Consider the following 25,657-nt stretch of genomic DNA (forward strand, 5'->3'; position numbering starts at 1 on the left):
CTGAATCAAGATGAGACACCTTTGCTTTATAGTCTTGTATTCGGAGGTGTTGTGAATGATGCCACATCAGTTGTTGTCTTCAACGTGATTCAGAGCTTTGACTTCACCAACCTTAACCATGGACTTGCTTTTCAACTTGTTGGAAACTTCTCTTATTTGTTTCTCCTCAGTACCTTGCTTGGTGTTGCAGTAAGTCCCATTTTTTTTTCATCTCTACCATTCTTTCTTGTGGCTGCTTATTAATTTGCTTCTACAATCTTTGCGATTACTCTTTTTTGTATGTGCATATGTCATCAAAAACCTATATTTTGGAAGGTAGATATATATTCGTATTTTCTTTATATTTGTTTTCCTATTTGGTCTAAAAGTACATGTCCCCACATGGCATGTCTAAGCCACTCTACTGACCGTGAGGTTGCCCTCATGATGCTTATGACCTATCTTTCTTATATGCTTGCTGAGGTTAGCTTTGCATTCAGATATTTTTTTATTGCATTCAAAGACAAAAGTACATTGATGTTAATTATTATATTGTTTTGAGCTGTTGCAGCTATTCGACTTGAGTGGTATTCTCACTGTGTTCTTCTGTGGGATTGTGATGTCTCATTACACTTGGCACAACGTAACAGAGAGCACAAGAATCACTACCAAGTATTGAAATCTCAAGTTTTCACCACCTTTTGTTCAAAAACACTTTTTTGTAGCTCATTTTTTTTAATTAATGACAGGCATACCTTTTGGAACATTGTCATTTCTTGCGGAGACATTTATTTTCTTGTACGTGGGAATGGATGTACTGGACATTGACAAGTGGAGAATAGTGAGAGATAGTCTTGGAACATCAGTCGCAGTGAGCTCTATCTTAATAGGTTTGCTCATGCTTGGAAGAGCAGCATTTGTCTTTCCCTTATCGTTTCTCTCTAACTTAGCCAAGAAGAATCAAAGCGAGAAAATAAACTTTAAGATGCAAGTATGTATGAATCATTCCTACTTTCATACTAATTGGTTTAATTAATACTTCTTCTGGATCTCAGCTGTTTTATATCAATCTATCTAATCTTCCAGGTTGTGATTTGGTGGTCTGGTCTCATAAGAGGTGCTGTATTAATGGCTCTTGCATACAACAAGGTTTTGTAGCTTATTGCACACTCTCTATGAAGCTTTCCATAAAGTTAAGAATTGATTCTATTGCAGTTTACAATGGCTGGACACACAGATTTGCACGAGCATGCAATCATGATCACAAGTACTATTACCGTCTGTCTTTTTAGCACCATGGTAAAGATGTTTCACTGAGTTACATAACATATTTCTTAATTTGATTTGTGTATATATATGGTTAACTTGATTCTGTTGAACTGGGTTAATATCAGGTGTTTGGTATGTTGACAAAACCGCTCAGAAGGTACCTATTTCCGCACCAGCAAGGCCCAACGAGCATGTTATCTGATGACAACAACAACACACCAAAATCGATCCAGGTCCCTTTGCTGGACCAAGACTCGTCCATTGAGGAGGTTGCAGGAAACGAGAATTTGCCTCGCCCTGACAGTATACGTGGCTTCTTGACACGGCCCACTAAAACAGTGCATTACTACTGGAGACAGTTTGATGACTCCTTCATGAGACCTGTCTTTGGAGGCCGTGGCTTTGGCCCCTTTGTCTCTAGCTCTCCAACTGAGAGAGGCCCTCCTGGTCTCAGTGGAGCTTGAGAGAAAAATGTGGAAGAAAAAGAATAAACATAAGCTTTTGTAGGAAAATGTGATTTAAATTATCAGTTCTGTATAATTTTTTGTTTGCAATATTGTTTGTAAGGACATAGAGCTGTCCCTAGGATTTGAGAGCAGAAAGCAGAAACATAAAAAAAAACTTTGAAAAGTGTTATATTTGATGCATATTTAGTATTTGTGTTGTTGTATAGAAACAGTACATTTGTTTGTGTCAAGATTACTCCTACCTCTGTGAAGACTATGATTGACCTCTATCTTAGACACCAAGCAATGAAAATTAGGGCTGAAGATTAGGTTACCTCCTGGCCGCAGTGATTTTATTTATGTGCAAATGGGCCTTTCTAGTTTACACAAGACATTTATTCTAGGGGCCTTTATTCTAGAACTAGTTCACACATTTTTGTCTGCAGCCCTTTATTTTATTTTATTTTATTTAAAATTTAAATTTTTTATATATATAGTAGATTAGTAACGGTTTAATAGAAACAGTACATGAACTATGTATGTGTTAACAGTGCCAAAAAGTTTGTATTCAAAAGATAAATAAATGAAAATTAAATCATCCAATTTACTTAAAAGCCAAATAGGTCAAATGCATGCAAGTGATATGTCTCTTGGATTTTTCACTTTTTATGTAAATGCCACATTCTGTCATGAGCCAATAATTTGCATCGTTTCCTCATTTTAAGTTTTCTTTTTAGTAAATTGTTTTTCTTTCTTTAAATACTATATTCGTTGGGGTTATGTATTTGATGACGGCAGTGGAGAAGAATGCTATGTGTGAAAATGAAGACTATAATGTTGCTGTGAAAATTGAAACCGTATGCTTAAATAAGTCAAAAATGTGAAAAACATGAGGAAAGCTAAATTCATTCATATTGTTTTTTGTAACTGTAAATTCATACATATTTACTACAGAAATTTCATTTAGACAAAAATGTGTGAACTAGTTCTAGACAATATTATTTGCATATTCAGGCAAAAAAAGACATATTATATGATACATTAATTAATATAAATGTCCACTTTAAGCTTGCGCTTTGTATTCTTCAGCCAAACATTCTCCCTACTTTCGTCAAAAAGAACACATTCTCTCTACTAATATCATCTACGTACACTTGCTAGCTCTAGAGCTATACATTTTCCTACATAAAATAGATCATTGGATTTAAAGTAATGTTTCGTGCAATACTTTTGTAAGTTTTCTTTCTATATATACGAGTTCTTAAAACCATATTCAATACACGTTTTTAAAGATCATTAGATATAAGAAGTAGGGAATAAATTAAAGAAAATGGACGTTCACCATTCATCAACCTTTAAAAAGTTCAAACGAAACAGGTTTCAGACTTGTTAAAGTGAGCATGCTGACATGTCATATCATTATTGGTTGATGCTTTGGTGTTTTCTTGATCTGCGTTGACACCTCCTAAACAGGAAAAGTAAATGTAAATGCAATATATTGTCAAAAGTCGGCAATTTTCTTGGCGTTGATAATATATTTTGAATTTTGACACAGACTGATTTGACATTGGAAAAGGCCAGCATATCATGATTGTATATCCCACATGACATGTCAGATAAAAACAAATTAATAAACGTGTTGAGTAATTCTCATAAATTAATCGCTATATTGATCGGAAAATGGTTAACTGCTGCCGGTTTAGTTGATTACAAACCTTATTTGTCAGTTTGGTTTAGCAGAACTCGAACCGATAAAAAAATAAAAAATAGCAGAGAGATTAATTAACGGGAATTAATGTGATCGTGTTGGTTCTCTACCAAAAACTGTAAAAGAAGGAAGATGACACACCGTCGCTAATGCTCATCATCGTCGTGCAACTTACAAAAGGCTCTTCCTTTTCACTCTTTCCTTCGCTTATCGTCTTTAATACTCTTCGATTGTGAATCATTTCTCCTCCAATTGTTAGCTTTCTCCGACGAAAAGCTCCTAACTTTCTTTCCCTTTTTTGCTAAACCCTTCACTGTCTCTCCACACGGAAACTTTGGAAAAAGGCGGCGTCTTTTACGGTTAGGGTTCTTCCACTTCTCTATTTGGGAACTGGGGAGAGATTTTGCGTGAAGGGTTGTTAGGGTTTGGATTATTTTTTTTGTTTTTACCATTTTGGGAAACTCTTCCTTGGAGTTGAAGAAATTGTAGACGACGATGGAGGAGATTAAGGAGGAGAACTATTTGAACCTCTGCGGTGTGAAGAAAGACAATATCGCTAAACAGTTGGACAAGGTTCATTCTCATTCCTCCGATATACTTCTCTTCAGCGTTCTGTGGAGAGATTTGTCGGATTATCTCAATTCCGCTGAAGAGAAAGTGGAGAAGAGGTTCAGGGAGTTGAAGCTGAAGGAGAAGGAGTTGCAAGGTCAAAGCTTTGCGCTTGAAGAAAGGGGTAAAGTGGTAGAGGCTGCGGAAGCTGTGGCTGTTGAGTTGGAGGTGAAATCTGATGGGATTAGGGTGGAGATTGAAGCGAAGAGGGAGGAGCTTGAGTTTGTTAGGAATCAGGTGGAGGTTTCTCGAGAGGAGTTCAGTGCAGAGGAAGCGAGAGTATCTCAGGTTAAGAAACTGGTGGAGGAGTGTACGGTAGAGAAAATGTCAAAGGAGAGTGAGCTTAATGAGGTGTTGGAAGCGTTGAGGAAGACTCAGGGTGAGCTTGGTTCGAAAGGTGAAGAGTTGGCACAGATGGAGACTGATCTTGAGAGGTATCGTGCTGATGTTAGTGCAGAGATGGAGCGTTTAGGAAGAAATCAAACTCTCAGAAGAGAATTGGATGAGGAAGTTAAGAGAGAGACTGAAGATCTCACCCTGGTTCAGAACAAATTGGTGGAATGTGAGAAGCTTCATCAGACGCGGTCGGAAGATCTAGTAAAGGCTCAGTGTGAGTTTGATTTGAAGCGGGGACAGTTGGGAGAGGTGGAAGGTGATCTTGAGAGGCATCGTGTTGAGGCCAGCGCCGAGAAGAAGCATTTAGAAACGACTCAAACTCGCAGTAGAGAATTAGAGGAGGAGATAAATAGGAAGCGAAAGGATCTTAGAGCGGTTCTTGATAAAATTGCGGAATGTGGGAAGCAGCTTGAGTCGGTGGAAGAGAAACTAGACTCCCAGCAGAAGCTGCTTGATACACAGTCCTCGGAGCTCGTCTCTAAAGAGAAAGAGTTGGAATTGCTGAGTCTTGACCTTGACTTGAGGGAACAGAGCGTCATATGCCTTAATAATGACATGGAGGAGGCTTGCCAAAAGACGGAATCTAAAGCAAAGGAGTTGGAGGATATTCAAAAGCGTATTGAGGAAAGGAGTGCGTATTTGGAATCAATCAGTTCATTGATTGAGGAACACAATGAAGAACTATCCTCCAAAGAGAAGCGTCAGGATGAATTAACAGAGGCATTGGAAAAAGCTAAAGGACATCTTGGAGATCTAGAAAGATGCATTACTGAGCATGAGTCAACGAAAATGGAACGTATCACTGTGAAGGATGCATATAGAGAGCTCCTCCAACACTTGGATATCAAAGAGAAGGAGTTAAAGTCTTTAGAATCAGTACTCATTGAGAGAAATAGACAAGTTGAGGAAGGAGAGAAGAAAATGCAGCATCTGAATGACTCCATTGAGGAACTTACGAGACAACTCAAGTTGAAACAAGAAGAGGTTTGTTCAGTCAACAAGGCGATCAGAGAATGCTCGGGTGAATTGGAGGCTAAGAGGAAACATCGTGATCAGGTTCAAAGCTCAATCACTGACCTTGCTACTCAGCTCAAATCAAAAGAACGCGATCTTCACTCTGTCAAGAAGAAGATCAAAGGCAGCTTGAAAGACTTGAAATCTAAAGAGGAGGAGAAAGTCAGATTGAAAGCATCGTTGGTGGAACGTGAGAAAGGACTTGAACTAAAAGAGAAGGAGCTTGATGCTCGTGAGGAAAGGATTGATAAAAAGGATCGGCAACTGAAATCCACAGAGCAGAAGTTGGCTAAATCTTTGAGGGAAATTGAGCAGAGAGCAAAGCAATTGTCCAGCTTTTGTCAACAAGGCACCTCGGATCAACATGTTGACTTGGTACGAGACGCCGACGTAAGAGACGAGAAAACTTTGCAGCTACTTTTACGTGGGCATTTGAAGAAATGTCCTCAGCTTCACCTCGATGTTTTGCATTCTCTAAAAGCGTCTTCTGACCCGACAAAGCTTGTGTTAGAAACAATAAAAGGGCTTTACTCCGCTCAGCAAAGGATGGCAGAAACAAACCTTGATCCAAACCTTGTTAGGAGTAGCATCTGCTTGCTGGAATGCTTAATGGATATGTCACCAAAACCCAAAAATGAAGTACAAGGAGAAGCTTTCACATTTACCATGGAATGTAAGAACACAACTCTGATTAAGGTAGAGAATCCAGTGGAAGTTATGGGTTTTCTTCACTTTCTTGCTGCATTCAGTGTGGCATACACATTTGATGCCGACCAAGTTAAGATTCTTTTAGATGACGCCTTTCTTCGCAAATATGCTCCTAGTCTATGCGAAGCTCTTGGTATAACAGCTTCAGCACCTGGTATGCCTTTCACTCTTACGTTACAGTTAAGCTCTATAAATTATACATTTAAGTTCTATTATAGTCTTGTAATGCTTATTGAAGTTTTTTCTATAACAGTCAACAATGCGATTTCATTGGATGATAAGCCTGAACAGGCCCCTGAAGCACCAATAAGCAACATAGCATCATCTCCTGTGGCCAGTGAAGATGCTCTTAGAGACATTGTAGGCACACCTTCCTTTTCACCTAATGAAGTCTCTACTGAACTTCCAATGTTCAAAGATCCAGGCAGGTTTGTTCTAACATCTGTCGAGGAGGCACTCACGGGTGCTCGTGAGAGAGGGGAATTGAGTTTAGCAGACCCTATAGTTAAGACATTGGTTCTGCTTTTGGAGGAGCTGACACGTGTTGTTCGCTCTACCGACCCTGAGCTACAGGTAGATGCAACCAAAGTGGCACATCAATGGAGCTCGATGATGGGAGCTAGTGGTCTTAAGTCTCAGCTCGAGGCATGGGCCTTTCTGCAATTCATTGTGGCCTTTGGATTGGCAAAACAAACTAGTCAAAATGAAACTTTACATTTTGCCAAGCATGTTGCTCACTTCAAACATGCTCCAAAACTCTTTCGATCTCTTGGTCTCACCTCTGCCATCCCAAGTAAGTTGTTCTTCTTTAACACATTATTGTACACAGAAGAGACTAACAAAGTATATTTTTTTTTTCTCGTTTATCTCTGCGCAGATTTTGTTAATGAGCTCCTAATCAAAGCCCAATATATTCCGGCAGTCCGGTTTATGCTTTTCTTCAACGTGAAGAGCAGCTTTTCTCCCCTGGTTATCTTGAAGCAAGAGGTCATGAATGTTAGACGCTCTGTCAACGACAAGAGAAGAATTGAATCACAGGTTAAAGCTTTTGCTCCTATCCCTCTCTTGGCAAACTGTTTCATTTCATCGTCATTGATGTTTAAAATCATGTTGGCTGCTTATAGGCTGAAGCTAATAGAGATGATGCTAAAATGAGAGAGATAATTGAAATCATTGAAGACTTCAAGCTGGAAATTGATCTACCTATGGATCTTATCCTCAAATTCATGGTTCCACGTGAAATTCCGAGTCAGAACCAACATGTTGTTGCCTCATCATCTGCCCATGTTCAATCAACGCAGATGCTTCCACGGGAAATTCAAACTCAGAACCATGTTGTTGCCTCATCATCTTTCCCAGTTCAATCACCGCAGATACTTCCACGGTTTCATATGCAGGCTGCGCACACAGTCATTCACAATTCATACATTGCCACTCATAGCTCATTTCCGTTCCTTCCAACAAGCTCCGGTGCAGCGCCAAATCCACAGGTCGTAGACGTGGAAACACACCAAGCCAGTGGTTCAACTGCGTTCCAATGCCAACCTTCATACCATGCTGGTAGTAAACGTCCAAGGGTGGATCCTGGGGGTCCTAGACCGGTGATAAGACCTTGCTTCAATCCACCACAAGGTTATGGCAGATTCTAGTGTGTTCCGTCTCAGGACCAAAGCCGTAGTAAAGCTTTATCTAGGAAAGTAGTAGGAAGTAACAAAGAAGTAGGTTGTCTTTTTGGTATGGAATCTAATAATACGTTTAGGTTATGTGTAACAGCTCCACCATCTTATCTCCTAATCTCTTTGTCACTGTGTAAAAAAAAATGCAACCCTTTTATTTCAGAATATGCTCAATTGTATTTGAATTTCTCTAATCAAAATCATTTTCTTATGCTATTGTAGTTTATTTTTAGTTCTTGTTGATAAACCAATGTTTTCAGACTCGGCCATAGAATCTTGGGTTAACCAGTAAACCGTATGACCCGGTTCAGATTTAAAGCCATTAATACATAATTTGAATACTGGTTGAACTAGAGTCAAGTCAAAGATTCAATTACAGTCGAGTCAATTCAGTGAACTCAAAAAAAAAAAGTAGGTGGATTCATTGTTTGGAAAAATATTTAAATGAAAAGTTGGTAACTTGCTAGCTATGGAAAATTTAGATACAGACACAGAATATGAAAGAGAGACCTACCTACCTATAAAAGAGAACAATGGTGACACAAAAAAAATAATAAAATAAAATAAAATAAAAACTTTTTTGTTTTCTGTCGAAGCGGTGGGCTCTTTTAGTTTTTAACGAAGCTTTTCATTTGTCCTTTATCCATCACTCATTGATTCAGACGACGATCCGGAGGAAACAATACAGTAGCCGTGTGAAGAAGATTCATAATCAAGTTCGTTCCTTTTTTTTTTCATTTGTCTGCGGTTGATGAAACTTTAGGGTTTTGTTGTGTTGTGCGTTTGGTTGGTTAGTTATAAGTTTATGGGTAGCTTGATGGAGAAGACAATGAATGGTTTACGTCTCCTTGATTTAAGCAAGCGGAACTTCAAGCGAACCCTTGATTCTCTCGAAGAGAACGCTCGCTCGCTTATCCTCCTTTCTATTCAGTGGAAAGAAATCGAGGGGTTTTGCGATTCCACCAAAGCCGCTCTCGAGGAGCGAGCCAAGGAGCTTGAAGCGATGGAGGAGTCTTTAAAGGTCCGAGCTTTGGAGCTGGAAGCGAAGGAGAAGGAGGTTGAAGCGAAAGCTAGCGATTTGGAGAAGAAAGAGATGGAGAAAAGGAAGGAAGAGTTTGAAGTGTTTACGAGGAGGATCGAATCGGTGGAGAAGGTTTCCGATGAGAAGGTTAAGGAACTTGAGGAGAAAGCAAAAGAGCTTGACTTGAAGGTTAGAGAGCTACAGCAGAAACAGAGAGGAGGTGTTACAACAGTGAGAAGTGAGTTTGAGCCATTAGTTTCATTGCTGGCTAAAAGCATAGGGACAAATGTGTCAATGCCTACAAACTGTTCGACGTTTCACCTGAGTGGGGATGATTTGGTTAAGAGAAACGAACGCTTGGCGAGGATGATCCCGTGTTTGGACCCAGCGAAGCTTGTTTTGGATGCTGTAGAAGGGTGTTTTAAGGAAGGTTTTGGAGAAGGTGATGATAGACGTGGTAGTGTTGTTGATAGTTGCATCCTTCTGTTAGAGAAACTGATGGAGATGAAAGTGTGTGTCACACGAGAAGTGAAACAGGAAGCGACTCAACTTGGGATTGACTGGATAAACAAGGCGATAATAACCGATCCGAAGAATGACTCGCTGGTTTTAGGTTGCTTGGTGTTTCTGGCTGCTTACGGTTTGGACTTTGTGACTACTCCTGAGGTGCTCTTAGACCTTTCAGAGAGCTTCCTTCTGTATCAGCAGGCCCCGAAACTGTTTCGGCGTCTGGGGTTAGAAGATAATGTTTCTGGTAATGCCCTTTTCTTGTTTTTTAGTCTGATTAACATTTAACAGTAAAAAATTTAAACTTGCAACATGTTTCATGTAAATACATTTTAGAGTTTCTGTTTTCTTTTGGGGGGTTTTTTTTTTTTGCTTTGCTTTATGAAATGCACAGGAAACATTCCCCGGTGACTTATTTCTATTTCCTGATTAGGAGTAGTGAAACATTCCCCGGTGACTTATTTCTATTTCCTGATTAGGAGTAGTTGTTGCCCAAAATGTGAAACCTAACATAAATTGCTCCGCAGATGTGGTTGAAACTCTAAAGATGAAAGATGAGTACGTGGCAACGCTGAGATTCATCTGTGAGTTCCGGTTATCCAAGCTTTGTCCAGGATGGCGACCAAGAACAGTTTTGCATGAGTTCTTGCAATCCTTAACTAGAGTTGCCGGAGTAACTGATGGAACTGGAAACTTATTGGAGGCGGAGGTAAGCTTACCCTCTCTATCTACCTCTGGTTCTATTCGCTTATTATGTGTGATGCAAGTTGATTAAGTTTGTTGCCTTGACCCTATTATAGAAAGCGAAGAGGGAGAAGAGAAAAGCTGATGCAGCCATGGCCCTTGACTGTATCAGAGAGAAGAAAGCTGAGTCCTTATTTAATGCTAATACTCTTAAAGAACTGAGTTTACTGGCGAAGAAAGATTCAGCCCCGAGAGCAACGGAACCAGTTCACAAAAGTTGTGAAAAAGGACAGAACACGGCCAATGCTGTTGAGAAATCTAAAGCTGTTTCTGTCATTCCTTGTGAACAGAAGAATGAAGCTAAACGTCAAAGATTAACCGAACCAATAACTCCTTGTCAGAACTCAACAGGTATGTTAAGATAAGTGATTAAGATAAGTGATTAGCCGTAAATTGACAGATTCTTATGCCTTTGAAACATCCAGTGAACCAGCTCAATGTTGTGTCCCCTCCTTGTGGGGAGAAGATTGAGGAATTAGTTGTACATCATCAGCCAGATGCCAAAGCAACGTCCCCATTAAGCACCGAAACTGAGCCAAACATTCTCTCTGGTTCAACTAACGCGGAAACGTTAAGGAAGCTATTAGAAAAGCAACCTCCGAAGGAGAGTGATATCTCTAATGCTATTAGATGCTCCCCAGATCCAGCAAAGCTTGTTCTGGAAACATCCATGGCTCTTTGTCCTAAAACACCCGAAGGTGGCTACGACTTCAAACTGCTGGTTACTTCAGATATATGCCTCATATTGTTGGATCAGCTGAAGAAGCTCCCGCTTCAAATTGAACATCCTGTGAAAGACGACGCAAAGAAACTTGCGGTTCACTGGAAAGATGAGATTTCAAAGAGTAAGACGGATGAATTGGAAGTCGTTTGTTTCCTAAAGTTTGTAGGTATCTTCGGGATTGTGTCAGAATTCAAGGCTAATGACCTTCTAGCTCTACTAGACACTTCTTACTGGCAAACTGTATCTCCTGATCTTTGCCAGTTTCTCGGGTTGGACAGCGCCATTCCAGGTGATTCCCATTTCTTTACTCTCCCACTATTTTTTGAATCTCTAAGCATTACAAAACCACAGAGACGCAAAATGCCTGAACCTTGTTAACTTTGATCATCTGGCTTTACTTGGGGGCAGGTTTCATTCAAAACCTCATAAAAAGTGGGTATCGTCTCAAGGCAGTTGACTACATATACTCATTTGGTATGGTCCATAGATTCCATCCTGTCTCCGCTATCATAAACGATTCCATGAGGATTACAAAGGAATCTGCGGAGAAGTCATATAGAGACGCCAAGAACGAATCTGCACCACAGGTTAATTCCGCTTTCTTCCTTTTTAACTTCTTAACTCAAGAGCGAATCTTGTAATAACACAAATTAGATTGTACAGGTTGCAGCCATAGAGAGGCAGATCAAAACACTAAGAGCCGCCATTAAATGCATATCGTGTCACAAACTCGAATCAGAGTTCCAACTCGGAGACCTCGAGGCACAAATCAAGTCACTGTTGAAACGTAGAAGAAACCTATTGGCTGGACATGGATCCGGATCAAACCCTAATTCGACAGTCAAGCAGTCCCAACCAAATTCAGCAGAGGTTGGTTCTGTCACCAGCAACACACCTTCGGAGCCTTCAACGACAGCTGCTTCCTCCTCGGTGACCAGACCGGGCTCCAGGAGTAACATGAAGAGAGGACAAAAACGCAGCTTCTCTGAAAACAAACAGAGCTCAGGACGCGTTACTTCAACCCCAAGAAATGACTTTCACGGGAATGAAGGACAGTCTTATCCTGTTGATCATCATCATAGCAAGAGGTTTCACCGGAACTTCTAACCCCGTCTTCAATCATAACCAGTTGTCACAACCAGAGGGACCTCCCCAGTTTTATCTACATTACTGATCCTTTTTACCTGAACAATTTCTTGTGGATTATTTTGGGCTTATTTTGTGTGTAAAAGAACAAATATTTCTTTGATCAAAAAAAAAAAAAGAACAAATATTTTAGTTTTTTTTTTTTGAACTTGGTATAAAATATTTAGTATTTTTGTTTAATCATTCACTACACCACCAATCAAAATTCTTAAATCTTTTTAAAAAATGTGGTTGACAAACAAAATAAAGTTGGATTATATTATTTACCTTTAGTTTAAATTTTTTTGCCAAAATAGTTAAGAACAAAAAAAAACAACACATTTGTTTTACATTAAAATAAACAAAGACCAATCGAGTTGTCCTCTTCACTCGGAAATTTAGGGATTTTGTCTTCGCTGAGCAATCTGGGTTTCGGCTTCAAGCTTCTCAACTCAAGGTATGTCTTAAAACTCGGGGGTTGTTGTGTTGCTGCATTGTTCTACTTTTTACGCCGATGCAAAAGGTTCTTGCTTTCTTTCAGTTTTGACTCCGAGAAAGCAATCGTTGCTCTGCTTAGGTTGTATTGATATATCTTTTCATCTGTTATTCAGTGTGTTATTCGTGTTTCTTCATCAAAAAAATCGAAACTTTAGTTCAAAAGCTCTTAGCTTTGAGCTTTGCAACTTAACTAGACATGACTCCTTGTGCTTTCTTCTTGTTACTTCGTTTGCAGGGTCTATACTACTGTTCAACTTTCAGACATTTCAATGGAATCTGTGTTTGCAGAATGAGATATTGATTACATTGAGTAAGTTTTTCTCATCTCTGAGATTTAGCTGATTCTTTTGCCGAGAATGGAGTGTAACAAGGAAGAGGCCACTATGGCGAAGAAAATGGCAGAGGATTCGATGCGGAAAGGTGATTACCCCAAGGCTCATAACCTTGTAATGAAGGCTCAGAGTTTCTTCTCGGGTCTTGACGGTTTACCACAAATGCTAGCAGTCTGTGATGTTCATTGCTCCGCCGAGAAGAAACTCAACGGTCTTGAGAACTGGTATGGTATTCTCCAAGCTATGCATTTTTGTGATGATGCTACGATCAAGAAGCAGTACAGGAAGCTCGCCTTGCTTCTCCATCCTGATAAAAACCAGTTCCCCGGTGCAGAGGCTGCTTTCAAGTTGATTGGGGAAGCTAACAGATTGCTTTCCGACAAGGAGAGACGGACTCAGTATGATATCAGGCACAGAATCTATTCAAGGGTTGCTAGCAGAGAGTTGAATGCAGACTCAGGTCTACAATGTGGAAGTAAAAATAGAAACGTGGGGTCTACTGGTACTCAACAAGGAAGTGTAGCAACTGAGGTGGATAAGAAAGGAGGTTCCAAAGAGAATGGTGGAGGAGGTGAGAACCAAAATGCTGAAGTGAGAAAACCCAAATTAGAGGAAGAACCGATGAAGAATTGTGCTGAGGGAAAGATGAACAATTCAGCTGAGTTGAAGCCACAGCCTGAGGTTGCAGAACCAGAACAAAGTGCATCAAAACATGTACATGATGAGTCAGTTTCAAAGTCTAATCAAGCACCCTCAGTGAGCAAGGACAAAAGGAAGAGGAGAAAGATAGTTGAGGAACCGTTGGAGAGTACCAATGTTACCTTCTCTGATGTTTTTGAGGATAAATCAAATCCAAAAGATAATAGTAATAGGAGGAAGTCTCCACGGAAGAGTCAGCAAGCTTCTTGCGCAGAGAAGGGAATAAGTGGTGATACTCTAAGCGCTGCCACAAAAAGGTCAAGAGCAAATGAAGCACGTGGAGAAGGGATGGGTATGGGGGAAAATATTGACAATAACCACAAGAATCCTACGCAAGATTCACCTGATCAAGACTTTAATAATTTTGAGCTGTCAACTAGCTGTTTTGCTGTCAACCAGGTGTGGTCTCTGTATGATCCAATCGACGGTATGCCTCGGTATTATGCTCGGATTACAAAAGTGATTGATTCTGATTCTGAGTTCAAGCTGTGTATTACGTGGCTTGACCCCTTACAAGATTATAATGACAACTCCATCCCCATTGCTTGTGGAATCTTCCAAGATAGTGAGTCACAGGAAGTAGACGACCATTTTATATTTTCTTGTGAGATGCTTCACATGCGCCGTGACAACAACATCGCCATTTACCCAAGAGCAGGGGAAGTCTGGGCAGTTTTCAGAGGCTGGGATGTGAGTTGGTTGAGTGGTGGTAGCTCGGAACATCACAAAGGAGTTTACGAATATGACTTTGTTGAAGTTTTGTGTGATTTTCAAGATGAGAATGGCCTTGGAGTGGCCTACCTAGGGAAAGTGGAAAGGTTTGTTTCTCTATTTCGCCGAGATGCAAAGTGTGGAGTTCTCCAGTTTCAGATTCCACCAAACGAGATGCTTAGATTTTCCCACAAAGTCCCATCGTTCAAAATGACGGGAAGGGAGAGTGAAGGTGTTCCTCCCGGGTGCTTTGAGTTAGACATTGCTGCTTTGCCAAAAGATATGTTCGAGGTTGCTAATCAGGAAATGAACTCAGTGAAGAAGGCTAAGAAGAGTGCCAAAGGAGTGGATGGCTTGAAACTGAGAAAATCTCCTCGTTTTGTGAGTGAAACAAGCAAACAAGCTGCGTCAAGGCTAGGCCAAGAAAAAGGTGTGAAGAAGAGTGGTAAGAGGGGTGCATCCTGTGGACAGCGAAATGGATCTCGTTTATCTGATGAGACGACGCCTACACCAAAGAAACCTGCAAAAGTCACTGCGGCTGATTCTTCAAGGATCAGAAAAACACATGGGGGTATAAACAAGCCAACGGGAAACTCAAAGAAACGTAGGTGAAATGGTGAGTCATTGTCTCAGTCTAGAGGTAGGTTGAATGGTAGTACAGATTCCTTCTAGAGCGATTGGGTTTGAAAATAGTGAATGACCCACAAAAAGCAGTTGTTGATCTTAACTCAAAGAAGACATAAAAGTCTCTTTCTTTTGTTAATGCCATGAGTCTCTCTTTTTGTTTTGCTAATTCTCACATCTCTGTGTAGTTGGGGCAATAAACTTGTGGAATGTGATGTGGAGTTGGAATTTAACAATTAGTGTTTAGGAAGATCAGACTTTGCTGAAGAAAATATTCTGAGAAGGTTAGTGCATTTGTGCCTATCCAGAAGTTTTGCTGAAGAAAATATTCTGTAAGTTTTGTACCGGAAAAAAAAAAACAGAACAGAAGTAATTAAAACCAGGAAGAGGAGACTAAACTCTAATGTTGAACCAATAACCAATATTAAACCGGATAATCCATGGCCTACATTAAATCGAATTAAACCGGATAATAAAGCTAAACCGGATAATAAAGCTAATCAATCATAAACCGGAAATAAAGCTAATTTATGGGCTACAGACAAACATAAACAAATTTAACCGAATTAAACCGGATAATCCATGGTCTACAAGTTAGGAGACTGTTTCCTCTGGAAGTTGCTGATACGGCGAGGTTCTTGCCGGTAACCATGAAGAGTGACTTCCTCACTTCCACAACTCACCTCCACCCTTCAATCTCTCTTCCCAAAATGCCCTCAAGAAATTCAAGAACAACGATAAAGTGCTCATCTTCACCCGGAGTCCGACCCGACCCGTGGTCACTCAGCGACGGCAACCCGGAGAGACCAAAGCCGAGATACGAGAGGCCGAAACACCCGTTATCCGACGACGACGCGAGGAGAATCATAAAGAAGAAAGCGCAGTACCTCAGCGCGCTGAGGAGGAACCAAGGCTCTCACGCCATGACTCCCAAGTGGATTAAGCGCACCCCTGAGCAGATGGTTCAGTATCTGGAGGATGATAGGAACGGGCAGATGTACGGGAAGCACGTGGTGGCTGCGATCAAGAAAGTGAGAGGCTTGTCTCAGAGGAGAGAAGAAGGTAGTGGAGCTGATATGAGAGTGGTGATGGGTAGCTTCGTCGCGAAGCTGACTTTTAGAGATATGTGCGTTGTTCTGAAAGAGCAGAGAGGGTGGAGACAAGTCAGAGACTTCTTCGCTTGGATGAAACTTCAGGTTCTCTTCTTAAAGTTCCAGCCTTTGCTTTTGTTCTGTTATAGAATTGGTCTGATTCGGACAAGCAAAGTTAACTGAGTTTGTCTGAACTTTCAGTCTTTAGATTCAGATTAATGAATGTCTGGGTTGTTCTGTTATAGAATTGTTCTGCTTCAGACAAGCAACGTTAACTGAGTAGTTTTGTCTTAACTTTAATCTTCAGATTTAGATTAATGAATGTCTGAAGCAGACCAATTCTCTTCCTCTTGTTAAAAGTTTGAACCTTTGCTCTGTTCTGTTATAGAATTGTTCTGCTTCAGACAAGCAAAGTTAAATGAGCTGTTTTGTCTTAACTCTAGTCTTGAGATTTAGATTAATAAATGTCACCAATTCTGTTCCTCTTGTTAAAGTCCCAACCTTTGCTTTGTTCTGTTGAAGAATTGGTCTGCTTCTGACAAGCAAAGTTAACTGAGTTGTTTGTCTTAACTTTTAGTCTTCAGAATTAGATTAATGAATGTCTGAAGTAGACCAATTCTGGTGGGAGCTTTAACAAGAGGAACAGAATTTGTCTGCTTCAGAAAAGCAAAGTTAACTGAGTTGTTTTGTCTTAACTTCAGTCTTGATTTTGTGGTGATAGATTTTTGTGTCAACAGTTAAGCTACCGTCCAAGTGTAGTCGTCTACACGATTGTTCTTCGTCTCTACGGACAAGTCGGGAAGATAAAGCTAGCTGAGGAAACGTTTCTGGAGATGCTCGAAGTGGGATGTGAACCAGACGCAGTAGCTTGCGGTACAATGCTGTGTACATACGCTAGATGGGGACGCCATAGCGCTATGTTAACGTTCTACAAAGCCGTTAGAGAAAGGAGAATCATCCTCTCCACTTCTGTCTATAATTTCATGCTCTCATCTCTTCAGAAGAAGTCACTTCATGATAAAATGATAGACCTATGGCTAGAGATGGTCGAGGAAGGTGTGCCGCCGACTGAGTTCACTTATACGTTAGTTGTGAGCTCATACGCCAAACAAGGCTTCAACGAGGATGCGTTGCAGGCGTTTGGTGAGATGAAGAGCTTAAGTTTTGTCCCAGAGGAAGTAACTTACAGCTCGGTTATTAGCTTAAGCGTGAAGGCTGGTGATTGGGATGGGGCTGTTGGACTGTACGAGGATATGAGATCTAAAGGAATCACTCCGAGTAACTACACGTGTGCTTCTATGTTGAGTTTATATTACAAAACTGAGGATTATCCGAAAGCGCTTTCTCTCTTTGCAGACATGGAGAGGTTTAAAATACCAGCTGATGAGGTCATCCGCGGGTTGATCATCAGAATCTATGGGAAGCTCGGACTCTTCCATGATGCAGAGACGATATTTGAAGAGACTAAACGCCGGAACATACTCTCTGATGAGAAAACGTATCTGGCAATGTCTCAGGTTCATTTGAATTCAGGAAACGTCGCCAAAGCGTTAGATGTGATTGAGATGATGAAGACCAGAGATATTCCCATTTCTAGGTTTGCCTATATTGTCATGTTACAGTGTTACGTTAAGATACAGAACGTAGACTCTGCTGAGGATGCGTTTCGAGGTTTATCGAAGACTGGACTACTTCCTGATGCTAGTTCTTGTAACGACATGCTCAGTTTGTATACTAGGCTCAATTTAGGAGAGAAGGCTAAGGGCTTTATCAAGCAGATTGTAGCTGATCAAGTGCAGTTTGATATCGAGCTTTACAAGACGGTTATGAGAGTGTATTGCAAGGAGGGAATGGTGGCTGAAGCTCAAGAGATGGTTGAGAAAATGAGTAGAGAGGCTGTGGTTAAGGATAACAGATTTGTACAAACACTTGCAGAAGCTATGCATAGTGAAAGAGCTAAAGATAAACACGAAGCAGTTATAAACGTGAGTCGACTTGATGTCACAGCTCTTGGAATGGTCCTCAATTTGCGACTAAAAGAAGAAAACGTCAATGAGACTAAAGCAATATTGAATCTAATGTTCAAGACTGATCTTGGTTCAGCAGCTGTAAATCGAATTATAAATAGCTTTGTGAGAGAAGGTATGAATAAAACATTAATCTGTGTTTGTTAAATTACGTTTGTTGAAGATTTAACTTCAATTTTTTTATATGCAGGTGATACATCTAAAGCAGATCTTCTTGCGGATTTGATTATCAGACTAGGACTCAGTATAGAGGAGGAAACAACTGCGGCTTTGATCGCTGTATATGGGAGACAGCATAAGCTTAAAGAAGCAAAACGGCTTTACCTTGCAGCAGGAGAGTCTAAAACTCAGGGCAAATCTGTTATCAACTCAATGATTGATGCTTACGTCAGATGTGGCTGGCTTGAAGCTGCGTATGGACTCTTCATGGGATCAGCAGAAAAGGGCTCTGACCCTAGTCCTGTTACCATCAGCATACTTGTGAATGCCTTAACAAACCGAGGTATGTCACATACAAAATTGCAATCTTTCCTTGCCAAAGAACTTCACTTATAACAAATGTTTTGTATTCTTTTAACCAGTGTTAAAATGTTTTGTAAGAAAACTGTATGATCTCAATTGTAGGGAAACACAGAGAAGCAGAAGATATATCAAATACCTGCCTTGAGAAAAACATGGAGCTTGACACCGTGGGATATAATACACTTATCAAGGCAATGCTAGAAGCAGGTAGAATAGATTCTTTATTAATTTTAAGTTGAATTATTATGTGATTTAGGGAGCCAGCACTAAAATATATGTTGTCACAGGTAAACTGAAGTGTGCATCTGAAATTTACGAGAGGATGTGTAACTCAGGTGTTCCTTGTTCGATTCAGACCTACAACACAATGATCAGGTAAAAAAAGCACTAGATTTTTTGCCTTTCTTTATGTTTAAGATTCTTGCACGTTGGTTGTCCTGTAATATTTCAAGCCATCTTGGTGTGTTTGATGCAGTGTGTACGGGAGAGGTCTGCAGGTGGACAAAGCAGTTGAGGTTTTTAACAGTGCTCGCCGGTCTGGATTGTATTTGGACGAGAAAATATACACAAATATGATTATGCATTATGGGAAGGCTGGTATGTATGTAACATTGACTGGTTTTGATTCTGGTTAGTAACAGTGACAAATCAAACTTTCTCTTGCTGTTCCAGGGAAGATGAGTGAGGCATTGGCGTTGTTCAGTGAAATGCAGAAGAAAGGGATTAAACCTGGAACGGTAGGTTTTATCCACTGGCTTAACATTGTTAGATATTTCTTAAATCTAGTGATCTAACAATGGATATTGTCAATGCCTATTTGCAGACTAGTTACAACATGCTGGTAAAAATATGTGCAACCAGAGGACTCCATCACGAGGTTGATAAACTTTTGCAAGCAATGGAGAGAAATGGCCACTTTACCGACAACTCATCCACATACCTCTCCTTGATTCAAGCCTACGCCGAGAGTTCACAGTACGAAGAAGCAGAGAAAATCATAACTCTCATGCAAGAGAAAGGCATTACACTTTCTCAAAGCCATTTCAGTCCATTACTCTACGCTTTTGTCAAAGCTGGAATGATGGATGAGGCGGAAAGGATCTACAGCAAGATGTCTGAAGCTGGTATAAGTCCAGACAGCGCTTGCAGGCGCGCGATCCTAAAGGGATACATGAACTGTGGTGATGCCGAGAAGGGAATATTGTTGTATGAGAAAATGATGAGAAACTCGGTGGAAGATGACCGACTTGTTATTAGAGTTGTCCAAGATCTGTATAAAGCTATAGGTAAAGAACAATAGTTTCTGTAAGCCATTTTTCTTGAATTAGGTGTATCAAGTTTGTGTATAAAGTTTTGAACTGGGACCTATATAGCTTTACTTATAGGCTAACGCCATCGTTTTAAATATCGGTCTAGGTGGTGCCAACGCGATTCTAGTAAAAATGATTTTCTAAAAATCCGATTTATTTATTCAAATCATTTTTTCAGTTCTAAATTTAGTTTAAATCATTCTAAATTAGTTCAAATCTGTTAAATTAAATTCAAAACTAAAATATTTTATAAAAATGTAAAAAATATATAAAGTAAATTAATAATTTGCTAACATACAAGTCTCGTCAAGGATTATTCGTAATAATCTGTCTAGTCAATAGTCTTTTACAAAAGCAAGTATTGGAAGAATGGATCTTTTATGGAATGTGGGCTTGGCTCAAAACCTTCTTTGCTTAGAGAAGTATCCTCTATGGCCGAGAGCTATTGGAAAAAGGTCTGCTGAAAAGAGTTGGATTATGGGGCCTCTTCCTAGACCTCCAATGTACCGTATAGATGCTCACGTGGACCTCACGCTTATGGTTTCAGACCTTCTGATTCCAAACTCAAATGTGTGGGATGTGTCACAGGTGAGAAGTCTGTTTGTAGCTGAAGATGCCAACAGCATTTTGAATATGAGAGTGGAAAGACACCAATCTGATGTTCTCTTGTGGGGTTTCACTAGTCACGGAACCTACTCCTCTCAATCTGGCTACGAACTGACAGAGACCATCACAAACTTGAATCCCCCTCACCACAGCGGCCTTCCTCCCGTGGAAAAAATGTTGTGGAGAAGTATATGGAAACTTCAAACGACACCTAAGATACGACACTTTGTGTGAAGGGCACTAGCTGGAGCATTAGCAGTCTTTGACCAACTAAGATCACGTGGTATACAGATTGATACTACATGTAAGTCGTGTGGAGTGAGGGCGTGAAACGATATGTCATACCCTATTCTCTTGTGCAGCAGCTCAAGATGTTTGGAGAGCAGCGAACCTCCCATTACCTCCTCGTGGTTTGTCTACGAACTCTGTGTTTCTAAATCTTCACCATCTGGTTGCGTGTCTAAGAAGTAAAGACATTCCAGTTAAACTAAAACAGAGTATTCCATGGATATTATGGCATATCTGGAAAGCCAGAAATGGATTGGTGTTTGAAAAAGTTCGTTTATCTCCATCTTCTATTGTTAACAAGGCTGAGGAAGAGGCGGATTCCTGGTTTAATGTTAACTTTCCGGCACAGAACCCTATCCAGAACCAGGCCTTTGATAATTCTCAGGCCATTGTTTGGCAAGCTCCTCCACCAGGTATGCTTAAATGCAATATTGGTGTATCATGGGTGAATGGGTCTGTTAACTGTGGTGTCTCCTGGATTACTCGTGATACAAGAGGGAAAGTCCTCATGCATAGTCGAAAATCATATTCAGCGGTACAATCGCTAGAAGAGGCTGAACTGTATGCTATCTTATGGGTAGTAGAAAGTATGCAATCCTTAAGACTTGATAATATCATCTTTGAGTCTTCTTTTACTCATGCGCGTCGCTGCTTATATCGTTGGGATGGTCAGGTATGTGCTCATGAATCCTCTCGAATCTTAAGCATCATCAACTCAAAATTCCAGCTAATATCGGCTTGGAGTAGGGCTGGGACTTCGGATATTCGGTTCGGGTTCGGATAAGATCCGATCGGGTCCGGGTTTTTCGGATAAATGAATTCTATACCCAATGGGTACTTAGTAAATTTCGGTTCGGGTTTCGGATCGGGTACTACCGGTTTCGGGTCGGTTCCGGGTACCCGTTTCTTATGTGAATTATATAAATATTTACAAAATAAAATAATTATATACCAGTTATTTATTTATTTATTTTATTTTTTTAAAAAAAAGTTAATAGAAATCGTATATATATTAGTAATATGTATTAAATACAACGAAGTTGAACTAGTCTAGTGGTATTGCAGTTGTTGCTTTGCCTATCCAACCCGGGTTCAACCCTCGAAAGATACAAATCTATGTTTTTTAAGCATAGAATTCGGGTTAAACGGGTACCCGTTCGGTTTCGGGTAAAAACCGGAACCGAACCGATACCCATGGATAATTAACACTAATACCCATCGGATAAATTGCCTAGAACCGAAACCGAACCGAACCGGTCCATTTCGGGTCGGTTCCGGTTCGGGTATTCGGTTATGGATAAAAATCCCAGGCCTAGCTTGGAGCTTAGACTATGTTCTTCCTGCAAGAAACTATATTGCTTCGAGAATCGCAGTAAGTGTGACATCGGAACATCGTTACCAATCTTGTCGCAAAGAATGGACCTACTGGGCTTCATCAGGCGATAGCAGGAGAAGCTTAAACACCGTCTCCATCTTGCCACTCCTATCCACGCTACCTTAGATTTTTATCTTCTAGTCGTTGTTCTGTTTTTGTCGTCTTGTGCGCCTGTCTTTTATCCCTACTAGGTTTGCCTTAAACTTTTGCTTCATTTGTCTTTGCATGGTGCTTGTTCACCATTGCTGTACGTTGTACTTTGGTCTTTCTTTTGGTTTTTTACTTTTGAATGAAATTTCTCAGCGTTAAAAAAAAAGCACCTAATTACTGATAATTAACTGAACATTGACTAAGCTATTCATAATGTGATTTAACATAATGTAAATACATTAAAGAACAAGGGAACCTTCCTTTAAAGTAGAATAAAAAAATCAAGATTAATTGACCTTATTTTTAGTTAATACATTAAAGAACAATGTAGCCTTCCTTTAAAGTAGAATAAAAAGTTCAAGATTAATTGACCTTATTTTTAGTGATTCACATGTTAAAACGTCTTTGATTCATAGCCATTGCTTTAGAAATATCTCTCATGAATCTCGTCGGCCAAGAAATGAGTGGCACATATCTTTAAGGTCTACGCGGGAACGTTTCGGACATTCACATAGGTTAGTTAATTCGTTAGCTGCTTCATTGCAAAACGACATCGTCTTAGTAAAGCTCGATTTTTGATTGGGCCGTACTCTGTAGAAAATATAGCGTTGGTCCAAGTGAAAAAGCTATATACTACCACCCAAAAACGTTTTTTTCTCAGTCAAGCAACATGCATATGTGCTTCTTCTTTTTTATACATGATTTTTTTTTTGAACTTAAAAAAAAAAAAATTAACAAATCTAATATATTTTTTATACATGATTTTCCTATAGAGTCAGGGATGGTAGATTCTCTCTCCTTTCTCTCTTAAATTTTTGGGAGAAGAGAGAGAATCGCGGTGGTCCCTTCGTCGCCGACTCCGGTATACGGTGATTCTTTTGATGTTGTGTAGCCGGTTCTTGACTCCGGTGGTTCGCGTTCTCCTTGGCGGAATCATCCGGCTTTTGACTCCGGTGGTTTCGCGTTCTCCTTGGCGGAATCATCCGGCCTTGGTTTGTTCTTCTCCAGCATCGATTGATCTTCGCTCTGACGAATATTGGAGTTTGTTTTGGAGTTTCGATCTCGAGTGGAGTTAGCTGTTATGTTTCGATTGTGTTTGGTGGTCTGAGTTAGGTTGAGATCTCGATATATTCGATTGAAGCTCTACGAAACTCAGGTTTGTGTTCGTCGCTACTAAATACCCTAATCTTCCAATACAGTCGTTGGAAGTTTATTCGGTAGTTGTGGTCTGAGTTCCCGGGAGAATCCGGTGGTTAAGTGTTATGGTTGCTCCGGTGATAACTTCTGTCGGAGAGGATGATGGAGGTGTGTGTGATCGATGTGTCTCCGGTGTGGCACAGTGGATTCCGGTGTTTCGTCGTTTAGGTCTCCGGCGGTGAAACTCGAGGCGGCGAAAGCGGTGGAGGCTATGGGACGCGTGTCTTCCTCGGTAGATGAGGTCAAAACACGTGGTTCCTTCATGCGGATGTCTAGACGCGTGTGTTTCTTTTGTTTTTTTTCGGTTGCCTTGTATGGGTTTTTGTATTTTGTTTGGGCTTTGTCCCTGTTGGGCTTAGGCCTTTAAATAATATTAATCAGATGGAAAAAAAAACATCATGTATCTTTTTTTTTTAATTTTTTTTTGCAACTATGTATTTTCCTTATTTCTAAGATATATATATATATATATATATATTTTTGAGTCTATAATAAATTAACAAATCTAATAGAAAAGAGTAATGTATCCACGCCAAAAAATGATTATATATTTCAAGATTCATCCCCTCTTGTGGTATGGATGTCCGAATGGACAATGACGCATCTGGATTGACTCAACATACTTTATATTTTTAATAAAATATATGAGCTTTTTTATCTGTCTCTATCCATTGCTAAATGAGTTCTTCATAGATTGAATATAAATTGTTTAACATTATACTTTGCTTGAACCGTAACTAGAGTCTACGTTTTTACTTTGATCATTTAGAGCACTGTTAAACAATGGTTTTCAAAATTTTGTAGAATAGGGTAGAAACATTTAGAACGGTTTAGAAAGATATAGAGAGTGTGAAGGATCTCAGCAGGGGAAAAGACAAAGGAGATAAAAAGAGGAAAGGGACAGATGAGGTGGTCATGATATTAAAAATCTAATTGAACAAGGGGTCACTAAAGTACAAAGAAATTATAAATAAAAGCTGTTTGCCATAGATGTTGACCCCTAAACCCTAATGCTTCCAAATATCCTTTATGTTTTTTTCCTGGCAGGAAACACTTTTATTTGAAAACCACACGTATTTTCGTATATTTTTGGCAGGAAACACTTTTATTCGAAAACCAAAAGTATTTTCGTGTATTTTACTGATATAATCTCGGAAAATTCAAGGATCTATAACTAAAGATGTTGATCAAAATAGGGGAAAGTACACGTTTAAACAAACCATATATCAAAGTATAACAATTATATCAATTAATTTTTTTAAAAAAACTCAGTTGATTATCATATATGATATATGTAAAAATTTCCGAGACACGAGGCCCTGTATATACCAAAAACTATTAAAACCTTAGTAATCACAGAAATTTCTAAAAATAGAAACGTACATCATTATCAAAAGAAGAAAATAAAGAAATACAAAACTATTAGCATTTAGCAACACAAATAAAATGAAGGAAAAAAAACAAAAACAGGGACAGAGTTGTAATTCCACAAGTGAAAACGTCAAGGAACGGATCCCGTTCCAACGTAACGTGCCTTCCTGGGGGCGTCTTTGATACCACTCTCAACTTTTTTTTTTTTCCGTCAATAGTTTTTTAATTTATAGAAACGGGCCCAGTCCAGAAACAAATTACAATATAAGCCCACTAAATCTACCGGACTAAAACTCGTTACACAATTGGGCCCATTTCCAGCGGCCCACCTTGAAAAACCCTAGACACTACACAGGAGCGAAGCGCGGCCGCCTCGCAGATCAGTCTTTTTGTCGCGTGGACACGTGTTAACATCCTCGACGTCGTGGGTCACGTGTCGCGAGATCATCGCATCACACCCACTTCTCGTCCTTACCGGAGATCCAACCTTCGGATCAAACCGGCCACACCGGAACTCCGTCGTTCCGAACCTCTTCACCGTAAAGAGCTTATGGGACTCTAATACCGGAGAGAATCAATCGTCATGGCGAGATCTCATCCACCTCCGTTCACCGCAGCCGCCCAAAGCCTCGCATGCAACCTCACACTTTCCGTCGGAGATCTTCCTCTCCTCCGACGCGACCAGAAACAACTCAAAACCACAACTAAACCCCGAAATAAAAAACAAACGGAAAAACTAAACCCTAAAAGACTAGGGGACGGAAGCCGGCGACGTAAAGCTGAGATAGCCTTTATCTCCCGGAAGCTGGATCCGACGACGGCGGAACTAAGGAAGCTTCCCCGCCGCGAAGAAGAGCGACAGGACCGGATGATTTTATCGAAGGGAAAAGGGCTCCGTCGGCGGTACGGACGCTCACGCGCCGACCGACC

At 40.1% G+C, this 25,657-nt stretch overlaps 5 protein-coding genes across 5 annotated transcripts in view; all 5 read left to right on the forward strand.

The window, feature by feature from the left end:
* Positions 1 to 1,712, forward strand: part of LOC106303184 (sodium/hydrogen exchanger 1) — a 2,111-nt gene extending 399 nt beyond the window's left edge. The window contains 8 exon segments of the mRNA XM_013739519.1: positions 1 to 196; positions 276 to 315; positions 396 to 462; positions 551 to 656; positions 735 to 970; positions 1,066 to 1,128; positions 1,195 to 1,278; positions 1,374 to 1,712. The exon segment at positions 1 to 196 is cut by the window's left edge and continues 1 nt beyond it. Of these exon segments, the coding sequence (XP_013594973.1) occupies positions 1 to 196; positions 276 to 315; positions 396 to 462; positions 551 to 656; positions 735 to 970; positions 1,066 to 1,128; positions 1,195 to 1,278; positions 1,374 to 1,712 (1,131 nt within the window).
* A 1,779-nt stretch (positions 1,713 to 3,491) lies between these two features.
* LOC106306665 (FRIGIDA-like protein 5) lies at positions 3,492 to 7,995 on the forward strand. The gene is made up of 4 exons (XM_013743365.1): positions 3,492 to 6,283; positions 6,383 to 6,922; positions 7,007 to 7,167; positions 7,254 to 7,995. The coding sequence occupies exons 1-4, from the start codon at positions 3,898 to 3,900 to the stop codon at positions 7,776 to 7,778; spliced, it is 3,612 nt and encodes a 1,203-aa protein (XP_013598819.1). The 5' UTR covers positions 3,492 to 3,897; the 3' UTR covers positions 7,779 to 7,995.
* A 379-nt stretch (positions 7,996 to 8,374) lies between these two features.
* On the forward strand, positions 8,375 to 12,044 carry LOC106306803 (FRIGIDA-like protein 5). The gene is made up of 6 exons (XM_013743557.1): positions 8,375 to 9,580; positions 9,861 to 10,042; positions 10,134 to 10,428; positions 10,503 to 11,090; positions 11,210 to 11,388; positions 11,465 to 12,044. Exons 1-6 carry the CDS (start codon positions 8,611 to 8,613, stop codon positions 11,906 to 11,908), a joined length of 2,658 nt encoding a protein of 885 aa, XP_013599011.1. The 5' UTR covers positions 8,375 to 8,610; the 3' UTR covers positions 11,909 to 12,044.
* A 250-nt stretch (positions 12,045 to 12,294) lies between these two features.
* On the forward strand, positions 12,295 to 14,952 carry LOC106301661. The gene is made up of 2 exons (XM_013738113.1): positions 12,295 to 12,383; positions 12,660 to 14,952. The coding sequence occupies exon 2, from the start codon at positions 12,781 to 12,783 to the stop codon at positions 14,776 to 14,778; it is 1,998 nt and encodes a 665-aa protein (XP_013593567.1). The 5' UTR covers positions 12,295 to 12,383; positions 12,660 to 12,780; the 3' UTR covers positions 14,779 to 14,952.
* A 430-nt stretch (positions 14,953 to 15,382) lies between these two features.
* On the forward strand, positions 15,383 to 19,841 carry LOC106306641 (pentatricopeptide repeat-containing protein At5g27270). Its single transcript, XM_013743322.1, has 8 exons — positions 15,383 to 15,986; positions 16,619 to 18,023; positions 18,099 to 18,410; positions 18,533 to 18,637; positions 18,718 to 18,805; positions 18,906 to 19,027; positions 19,103 to 19,167; positions 19,254 to 19,841. The coding sequence occupies exons 1-8, from the start codon at positions 15,441 to 15,443 to the stop codon at positions 19,728 to 19,730; spliced, it is 3,120 nt and encodes a 1,039-aa protein (XP_013598776.1). The 5' UTR covers positions 15,383 to 15,440; the 3' UTR covers positions 19,731 to 19,841.
* The last annotated feature ends 5,816 nt before the right edge of the window (positions 19,842 to 25,657 follow it).

The sequence above is a fragment of the Brassica oleracea genome, chromosome C7, assembly GCF_000695525.1.
Source record: "Brassica oleracea var. oleracea cultivar TO1000 chromosome C7, BOL, whole genome shotgun sequence".
NCBI lineage: Eukaryota > Viridiplantae > Streptophyta > Magnoliopsida > Brassicales > Brassicaceae > Brassica > Brassica oleracea.

What these genes read in the sequence shown, in the direction of transcription:
- LOC106306665 (XM_013743365.1), top strand. Translation starts at nt 3,898, where the DNA reads ATGGAGGAGATTAAGGAGGAGAACTATTTGAACCTCTGCGGTGTGAAG. An exon ending in TATAACAGCTTCAGCACCTG is followed by an intron (nt 6,284 to 6,382) that starts GTATGCCTTTCA and finishes TTTCTATAACAG; the next exon opens with TCAACAATGCGATTTCATTG. An exon ending in AGAGAAGAATTGAATCACAG is followed by an intron (nt 7,168 to 7,253) that starts GTTAAAGCTTTT and finishes GGCTGCTTATAG; the next exon opens with GCTGAAGCTAATAGAGATGA.
- LOC106306641 (XM_013743322.1), top strand. Translation starts at nt 15,441, where the DNA reads ATGAAGAGTGACTTCCTCACTTCCACAACTCACCTCCACCCTTCAATC. An exon ending in GAATGCCTTAACAAACCGAG is followed by an intron (nt 18,411 to 18,532) that starts GTATGTCACATA and finishes TCTCAATTGTAG; the next exon opens with GGAAACACAGAGAAGCAGAA. An exon ending in ACCTACAACACAATGATCAG is followed by an intron (nt 18,806 to 18,905) that starts GTAAAAAAAGCA and finishes TGTTTGATGCAG; the next exon opens with TGTGTACGGGAGAGGTCTGC.
- LOC106306803 (XM_013743557.1), top strand. Translation starts at nt 8,611, where the DNA reads ATGGGTAGCTTGATGGAGAAGACAATGAATGGTTTACGTCTCCTTGAT. An exon ending in GTTAGAAGATAATGTTTCTG is followed by an intron (nt 9,581 to 9,860) that starts GTAATGCCCTTT and finishes ATTGCTCCGCAG; the next exon opens with ATGTGGTTGAAACTCTAAAG. An exon ending in GTTGGACAGCGCCATTCCAG is followed by an intron (nt 11,091 to 11,209) that starts GTGATTCCCATT and finishes ACTTGGGGGCAG; the next exon opens with GTTTCATTCAAAACCTCATA.
- LOC106301661 (XM_013738113.1), top strand. Translation starts at nt 12,781, where the DNA reads ATGGAGTGTAACAAGGAAGAGGCCACTATGGCGAAGAAAATGGCAGAG.